Source organism: Triticum aestivum, chromosome 4D, assembly GCF_018294505.1.
Source record: "Triticum aestivum cultivar Chinese Spring chromosome 4D, IWGSC CS RefSeq v2.1, whole genome shotgun sequence".
NCBI lineage: Eukaryota > Viridiplantae > Streptophyta > Magnoliopsida > Poales > Poaceae > Triticum > Triticum aestivum.
Genome location: NC_057805.1, coordinates 108,911,820 through 108,921,348, shown reverse-complemented (window position 1 = coordinate 108,921,348; position 9,529 = coordinate 108,911,820). Strand labels below are relative to the sequence as shown.

Genomic DNA, 9,529 nt, shown 5'->3' with positions numbered 1-9,529 from the left:
TCGGACTTGTACGCCCACATCGGGGTGGCCCGAAGTTAGAGCGGGAGGATACAGTGGTGGGGCATGACGTTTACCACATCTACCAGCTGGAGGTTTTTTGATCAGACCATCACTAGATCTTTTTGGTCAGTGCCTCCACCTCATCTGGGTTCCCCCATGCAAGGCCCTTCTTCTTCTAGGAAATAAGCTTCCTCGGAGGCCCAACCAAAAACGCCAGGACCTCAGCTTGGCCAGGAGCAAGCGGCTCGGTGATGTAAAACCACTTGTGCTGCCACTCTTTGATGGTCTCTATGAAGGTGCCTTTGAACCAGCTGACCTTCTGGTTCTTGCTGATCATGGCACCTTCGCACTCCGCGAGCTTGGAGCTGCTGGACTTCGGCTTGACGCCGAAGATCTTTAGCCATAGGCCAAAGTGCAGCTGAATACGGAGGAAGGCCTCGCAGACCATGATGAAGGAGGCGAGGTGGAGTATTGAATTTGGGGCCAGATGGTGAAAATCCAGCCCATAGAAGAACATGACCCTGCGCACGAAGGGGTGCAGCGGGAACCCTAGACCTCTGATGATGTGGGGAACGAAGACCACCCTCTCCCCTGGATTGGGAGCAGGTACCCGTTGGTTTGGGTCCGGCGCACGGGTGTGGACCTCTGTGGGGATGTACCCCGCGTTGCGTAGCTCCAGGATGGCTCCCTCCGTAATGGAGGAACCAACCCAGTGCCCCTTGAGGTTGGCGTTGGCCATTGCTGGGACGGAGACTAGGGTGCACTTCGAAGGAGGAGGGCCAAATTGGATCTGGGCACTGGAGCTCGAGAGGCAGCAAGCAAGGAGAAATGAGAGCGTGCTTTTTCCGTCGCTATCTTTTTACTCTTATATAGGCTGGTAAAAAGGCCAAGAGACCCTCTACCGCGCTGTTGAAATTGCAACTTCCCGCAAAAGATGACGTTATGCATGCGGGGAGAAACATCTTAATGATATTCCTAAAAAAGGGCATGATCTCCATTTTGATGGGACATGCCAATGAGAAGATTGCCTCGGGCCACGATTCGAGTGGGTAGTAACTGCTTGACCAGTCGTGGGTGGTGCCGCTACAATAAAGTCGTCAGGCTATAAAGCACTATTCACACCTGTGCGGTTGGCCTTCGTGGTTAAGTAACCTTGTGTCTTCGGGCATTGAGCGAGTTCGGCAAGGCCATGGTCGGGGAGCGCTACTCCTTTGAGGGGTGGTCTATAGTACGCTTTAAGGGGAAGGAATCTCGAATTGCCAGAGAAGGGAACTCGTCTGTCGAGCCAAGGACTTCAGATCCGAAGTTATTTACATCACGGAAGTTGTCGTCGGCATAGAAGACCAGTTCGGGGGCTACTGACGGTGTCCTGGACTAATGGGTGCCAACCGAGTCGGCTCATATTCCTCGGGCTAGGTGTGTGGGCATCACTCTCCACCGGATGGGCTCCGGAAACTACACGCCTGGATGTGACCAAGACTGCATCTGCTGAAGACTTGACGTACACTCCAAGACATCTCCTGCCGCCTCCATGCGATTCCCCTAGAATACCAACCATGTAACCCTAGATGCCCTACCTGGCGTGTATATAAGCCAAAGGTTTTAGCTCGTAGATGGGACGGAACCACAATTACATCCACCTAGCCCTAGGGTTAGAACACAACTTACGATCTCGAGGTAGATCAAGCTTGTACTCGATATATCTCCATCAATAAAAACAAGAGCAGGATGTAGGGTTTTACCTCTATCAGGAGGGCCCGAACCTAGGTAAACATCGTCTCCCTTGTTCATGTTACCACCGATCCGAGATCCATAGCTTGGGACCCCCTACCCCGAGGCCTGCCGATTTTCACACCAACAGTAGGGGATCAAGTTCTTTTGTAAAACTCCCATTTCATATTCTTCGTAGGAAAACTTCTCTCTAAATGGGAAGGGCCATATATATATATATATATATATCGTCGAAGAAGTTGATCGCTCCGGAGCTATCAAGATCAACAACGCTGAAGGCACCAATCCGAGAGTGGTTAATGGGCAAAGAATTAAACATTATATCTCACGTACGCTCGTTAATGTTGAGACTAATATTATTGAAGTAATGACACCGAAGGAGCACATAGAAGAGACCTTCTAGAATGCTCCAGAACCCTGAAAAGGAGTAGGTACGTGGTACGGTAAGTAAACCGACTCCAAAAGTTCCATAAAGTACTTTTTGTTCACTCCGGAATATATAAAAAAATAGAAAAAAATAATAAACAATCAGGAAAGTCCACGGGGAAGCGACAATCACGGGGGTGCGCCCTACCCCCCGGGCACGCCTCCCGAGCGTGGTCCTTGTCCTGCTCCATGGCGCCGCCGCCACCGAGAAGACGCGCGCTCCTCCTTTGTCCATTCTGACGAGATTCTCGCGGTGGAAGCGGCCGAAACGAACCCCATTGTAATTTAGTGAGCGTTTTCTGGGAGGTTTGTGCAATTTTGTCGGTACCATGAAATATCTTTGCGGAATATGTTCTGCCGTAACAAAAGTCATACTGTAAAAATACAGAAAAACGTTTTGTGGTATCATGTAAACGATTTTTGCGGGACGGGGTATATCAGATTCGCTATAGATGCTCTAAGAGTTCTTAAAATACAAGTAAACGAGTTGTACCCGTGCGTGTCGACGGTAACGCGACGCACCACACCGCTCTAGCATGACACAGTGCCGTGTCCAAGATGATACTCTCTCCGATCCATATTACTTGTCTTAGATTTATTTAGATATGAAGTACTAGAATTTGAATCATAATTTAACAGAGTTTTTTTTAAACCAACAAAGTTATTAGTCTCACCAATAGAAATCGGCGCGATGAAGACCTCTGGTACGGATCAAAAGTCCGATGGACGGTTCAAATGTGACTACGTGGAGACGTAGCACACCCACACGTCTGACTGATGGCACGAGTTGGCGGCGACGGGAAAAAATCCATTTTAAACCCTGAACTTATAGAGGTTCGGCGAAACGAACCCTCAGGTCGAAATCTTGGTCGATTGCATTCTGAACTATGCAATCCTGGTTTAAATCTAACCCTGGCATGCACTCAACGGGGATTTGTCTCTGTTCTTTAGCAAAAAAAACCTTGCTTTATATGTAATCATGCAAAAGCCCTTGTTTGCAAAAAAAAAAGAAAAATCTGACATTTTTTTCCACAAAATAAACCCCGCCACACCCGAGAATCGAACCTAGGTCGCGACAAAACCTCACGCTCGCGCAGACCACTAAGCCAGCAGTCAAAGGTTGTCCTAGTGTAGGCTTATTTCCTTTTATAAAATACATTTAGACACGTCCGATTATATTCTTCCCGCAAATAAAAAATTAGTCGACCACCAGGATTCGAACCTGGGTCCCGCCAAATTCGAAGAGCGTGCGCAGACCACTATGCCAATCGATGAGTGCGAGCACATTCCTGGCTTACGCTCTTTTTTGTTATGTGTTTTCGTTTTCGGATTTCTTTTATCCTTTTTGAGATCTTGGGTATTCTTCGGCTTTTTAATTTTGCATATTTCTTTTTAATATAGGTTCTGAAATAAACAGTGTACGTCTTTTCACTATTGTCGACATATTTTAAATTTACACTGAATTTTTTATTATGTAAGTTTTTTGTAAATACAAACTTAACATTATTGTATAATATATGAACAATTTTGTTACATATAGTGGACATTTTTTAATATTACTACATAATTTTTATATTATGTGATATTTTTTGAACATACACACTGAACATTACTGCATAATTATATGATGAATTGTTTTAAAATATACAATAATTTTTTAAATAAATTTGCACTTTTTAATTATGCGATATTTTTTAATATACACACTGAACATTATTGTATAAATACACACTGAACATTAAGTTCGTTGATTTCAAAAAAAATCATGAATTTAAGAAAAAAAGGGAAAGAAAGAATAAAAGGAAAAAGGGGGAACTGGACACAACGGATGGCTTGTCCCTGGTGGTTAGTTGCGTCGATCGACATCAAGAGGTCTTGTGTTTGAGCCCAACATGACGTGCCGGAGTTTGTTTTAGTCATGGTAGCCAGCGATAATGCTGCGCTTACTGGTTAATGGGATGCTATTTCTTGTAAAAAAAGGTTAGAATTTGTTTCGCCAAACCTCTAGATTTAAAATGGACTTTTTCGCGACGGATGACACGCGCCGCTCGTCAATCCGGGTTGGCTGTGGTTGCGCCGCGCCGCACGTCCCGGACCACTCCCCCTCGCCGCCAAGCTCCCCGATATCTCCCCTCTCGCTCTCGCCTCAAGTTTCCAGAGCCCCCCTCCCCTGGTCCCTCGCGGCCATCTCCAACAATGGCGACGGCTCACCTCAGCCCGGCGCTCGCGGTCTCATCGTCGCGCCACCTAACCTCCAAACACGGCCAGCCGCCCATCTTGGCGCAGCCAGGCGGCACAGCGGTGCTGCGGTCTTGCTCGCTTCCCTTGTCCTCGAGACTCGCCGCGTCGGGTCGAGGTGGGTGGCGGCTCGCGGCGGCACTGGAGCCCAGGACCGCGCAGCAGGAAAAGGCCGAGGCCTCCTCGAGGCTGGTCCTCGTCGTCGGCGGAACCGGCGGCGTAGGTAGGAGATCAGCTCCTCTTCGCTGCTCTTAATTGCTTATATTCTTTTCTCGAGAAAACCTCCGTACATTGTTGGTATCCACGGATGAGTTCGTAGCGACGGGTGTCAGCTCATAATTCGATTAAGAAATTACTGAAGCCTGCCTCTCTTTTTCTGCATTGTATAAACTATTTCTAGTTTGTGAGAGGAACAAGATTGTCGGGTGTGTCCTCGAAAGGTCAACTTCGACACAAAATGGCGTGGCAGCCCGCCTAATAACTGTCAGTTGTTTTGTGCGTCTGTTTCACCCGAAATTCACCTGTAACCAGCTGCGATTTCTTTCTCTTCCCTACAATTTTTGTTTGCCATCAGGAGTTTTGTTCAAGCGATCTAAACATGCTAGTATTCTATAGGTATACTCCTTTCTGCTTTGCATCTCATGTCAGTCTGATATACTCCTATATTATTATCCTGCAGCTACAGTTTTCACAGTTACTTGACGAATTTGGGCTAGATATTGATCGTGTAGGATCCTTGTAGGTCAGTTGTTGGTAGCATCTTTGCTGAGCAGGAAAATTAAGACAAGGCTGCTCCTAAGAAACCCTGAAAAGGCAGCGTCCTTATTTGGCAAGCAGGATGAGAGTGTTTTGCAGGTAATCTTACATCAACAGCTTCAGCATTCTATTTTCTCCAAACTGTGACTTCCTTATACGAGTCTCCTTTTTTACAGGTTTATGAAGCGGACACGAGAAATGCTGACGGGTTGAATCCAGAAATGTTTGAGGTTGCTCTCTTCTACTTATTTATTTTGAAGCTGAATCCATGCATAATTGTTCGACCATCTATGTATGCATAATTGAATAAATCAAAATATAGGGTATATTTTCATAGGGAGTTACACATGTGATCTGTACTACTGGGACTACAGCATTTCCATCAAAACGCTGGGATGGGGATAACACTCCTGAACTTGTCGGTACGTACTGCCCAAGATTCTGCACTTAACTTAGGTCTACTGAAATTGATTATTTGTTTACCGTATGGCAATCCAAAGATTTGGGGCAAGGATAATCCTGGGAGCCTATAAATCTCTCCCGTTCCCTGTAATGGTTCTGGAACTGATGTATTTCCGTTGTTATGCAATGGAAAGGGGGTTAGTCCGGTGCAAAAAAGGGAAAAGTCTTCCGCTGTGGAGAAAATAAATATCGAATTGTGACAGTTGCAGAATGCTGATAAGTAATAAATTGTAAGAAAATTGAAATATCAACATTCATTTTCAGAGCTTATTATGCTTTTTTTTAATCATGAACATGCTTATGGCACATCACTTGCCATTCGTGGCCCAGAAGTGTTTATTCAATTGTTGTAAATTGATAGAGCCAGATCCATCTTTAGCACATGTATAGCACTAGTTATGAACTCATGGGTGTGGATACAATGTTCTATCACTTATTACTGATGACACGCTATTTAACGTGTCTAGATTGGGATGGCGTCCGAAATTTTGTGAGTGCCATGCCACAGACGGTCAAGAGACTGGTTTTGGTGTCATCGATTGGTGTTACAAAATATAATGAAATACCATGGAGGTATACCTTATAACTCTGATGAAGAACTATGGCATTGTACAATTGATACACATTATTATGTCTAAGTTGTGGAACTTGTGATGAGGAACAATAGAGAGGGAAAAGAAAAAGAAAATCAGAAGTCAAACCCATTTGACTACTTCCAGATACTCCCTCCGGTCCTTTTTACTCCGCATATTAGATTTGTGTCAAGTCAAACTTTGCAAAGCTTGACCAAATTTATATTAAAAAAATATCAACGTCTACAATATCAAATATATATACTATGAAACTACATTTCGTAATGAATCTAATAATGTTGATTTAGCATTTTGAATGTTGATACTTTTTTCTATAAGTTTGGTCAAATTAGAGATATTTGACTTTGGATAAAACTTATATGCAGACTAAAAAGGACTGGAGGGAGTACTTTCTACTCCAGCCTAATATTTGCTTGTTTTCTTAGCTTTAGCCACTGTTTTCTAGTCTTCTAGCTCTGAGTAGAATGCTAAATTTTAAGTACTCCCTGCGATTCATATTAATTGTCGCTCAAATGGATGTATCTAGAACTGAAATACGTCTAGATACATCCGTTTTAGCGACAAGTAATATGGATCGGAGGGAGTAATGTTTTCTAGAGTGTTTTAGGTATAACTAGAAGTTGAGGTGTGAAGGCTTCACAAAGCCTATAAATAGAGGTCGCCTCCTCTAGTTTGTAACCTGGCTATGTACCCCACTATCTATAATAAAACTTGGTGTTCTTATCAAACATCTTGTGCTCTAGGAGTTTTGGACTGAACTTCTGCTGCTACATCGGCCTATATTCACCTCTAGAGCGATATCTAGCGCATCACGTTGAAGTAGTTCCTTCAACACTAGTGTTGTACACTTTGTAGCAGCAAGGTGGAGTTGTTCCTCCACAACCGTGTGCTGCTTCAATTTGTCATCAATTGTTATGTGGACCAGCCCATCAAACGTGGAGTCTTATCCCTATTAGTTTCCTGGTTGATTAAGCATCTCTGTTAGGAAAGAGTCCACTCAGTTTAGAGATTGTATTGGAGTTTAAATAGATTTACCGGCTTGTTGGCCAAGGCTTGTCTGTTATATAAAGTGGCCGACCCCTCTCAATAAAGGAGAGAAGAAAATTGTCGTTTACTTTCATCTACTTTTGAGTAATTAGGGTTAGGTCAGTAGTATATTCTTCCATCAATTGCCTCTAAACAAAAGTTTTTTATATTTCTTGTGATATCCTGAAATTGGACATTTTCACTAAAGTGCCACAACCTGTTTATAGATGCAAAATTTATTTTAGTAATTACTTTCTGTTACTGTTAACCAGTGTATGTTTTAGTGTAAGACATGCATGCTTGTTTTTCCAATTTAAGTCTCTGTGCATTTTACTTGGATATTTAGTTCTGGTTTAGCTTTACACCGGTTTCTTTATCATGTACTCCATCCGTTCACTATTATAAGATGTTCTAACATTTTTCTGAATCAGATGTATGTAGACAAGTTTTGGCGTGTTTGTTCACTCATTTCAGTTCATATGTAGTCTATATTGAAATATCTAAAACATCTTATAATAGTGAATTGAGGGAGTACAATATAAATCTGTTTATCCTTACCTCATACTAGTACGCATTTGCAGTATCATGAACCTCTTTGGTGTGCTTAAATACAAGAAGATGGCAGAGGACTTTGTCCGCAATTCAGGCATACCTTTCACGATCATCAGGTTAATTATTATGTACATACAAGGAATAATCCATGGGCCCATTCATGGACATGTTCTTTTTCTGATATGATACTAGCTGGTTGCAGGCCGGGGAGATTAACAGATGGGCCCTACACTTCCTATGACCTGAACACACTTGTTAAGGCTACAGCTGGAGAAAGACGAGCAGTTGAGATAGGCCAAGGTCCCTCTCCATTTGATGATGAACTACTGCTCTTACTAAGCTCTTTTACGCTGGTAACACTTGGTCATTATCTTATTTCAAAAGGATTGTCTTATCTTATTAGGTGACAAGCTTGTGGGAGAAGCGAGCAGATTGGTGGTGGCAGAAGCATGTATCCAAGCTTTGGATATTGAATCTACCCAAGGAAAAATATACGAGATTAGTTCGGTGAAGGTACTCATGCATGCTTCAGACGTGATGTTAACTTGTGCTTTAAACCTTTGCTTGCATTGTCTATTTATTTTTATCCTGTTATTCAGTTGGACTCATGGCGTGAATTTTGTTAGCCAACTAGCGTTACACATCAGACCTCGCTCGAAATGAATCGTTGTTTATTTTCCTACTTACCAATTGAAATTTCCTCTTCTTCCTACTGATATGCCTTTTTTTTTTCGAATGACTGATATGGCAAATGATGTGGTGCAGGGCGAAGGACCTGGGAGCCACCAGGAGAAATGGAAGCAACTATTTGCAGCTGCTGAATCGAACTAGTGGCACTCTGAAGCACAGAGTGCAGTGCATTTTAATTTATATACACTGTAGTGGAATTCCATACAAGGGCAGTAGCAGTCAGTACATACATAGGTGCAGAGTTGTCATTGTCGCGGGATTTGGAAACGACTTGCAAACAATCGAGCATAGTACTATGTGCCTTATCCAAGCTATGCGCTCAGGCTTAAAAATGGGAGAATATCATACGGATGCCGATATTCGGTGGAAACCGGTATGTTTGTCCTTTTTGTTTATTGACTCACGGGCTGAATTTGGATACAGATTTGTGTGTGAATAGTAGATATTTTACATTGTATAGAGGTTTCGTCATTTAATTCGGATCGAAGGGAGTATATTTTTTCTTTTTGCCTTGCGAGGATAATACTAGTAGATAGATGTTCTTTGTTTTTTGAGAAACATAGTCCCTATCCGCCCGGACAGTGCGGTCAAGATGGATAGAGGCGGTTTGAGGGTTTGAGGGCGGACCGCGTGGTTCGGATGTTCTTTTTTCTAAACCGGAAGCAAGCGGTGGGCTTTGCGTCTGGATCGCTGTCACTTCCGCGTTTGACAATCTTGACTCACCCAAAACTATTCCTTGCCTGCGCCCTTTCTTGCCTGAAGTGACTCAGCATTTACCACTCTAGAGCGTCCGGATTGCTGTCTTGCCACCACTCTAGAGCGTTCGGACCGTTGTCTTGCCTGCGTTTGACAACCCTGGCTCACCCAAAACTCTCCCTTGCCCATATCCTTTCCCGCCTGACGCGACTTAGCATCGATACCGTTCTAGAGCGGCACAGCTTCGCATTGATGCTGGCCTAGAGCAAACGTGACCACTACTAGTGCTGGCATTGAAGTGGCCCGCTGACCGAGAGCGTCGCCCGCTGCGTCTATCGGGGTTACGATCCTGACAATAA

The 9,529-nt window shown here is 43.7% G+C and overlaps 1 protein-coding gene across 1 annotated transcript; it reads left to right on the top strand.

Annotated features, from left to right (window-relative positions):
- The first annotated feature begins 4,230 nt into the window (after positions 1-4,230).
- On the top strand, positions 4,231-8,950 carry LOC123096540 (sanguinarine reductase). Its single transcript, XM_044518297.1, has 9 exons — positions 4,231-4,618; positions 5,138-5,250; positions 5,328-5,381; positions 5,489-5,573; positions 6,081-6,186; positions 7,814-7,900; positions 7,987-8,084; positions 8,188-8,297; positions 8,550-8,950. Exons 1-9 carry the CDS (start codon positions 4,354-4,356, stop codon positions 8,613-8,615), a joined length of 984 nt encoding a protein of 327 aa, XP_044374232.1. The 5' UTR covers positions 4,231-4,353; the 3' UTR covers positions 8,616-8,950.
- Positions 8,951-9,529: the final 579 nt, after the last annotated feature.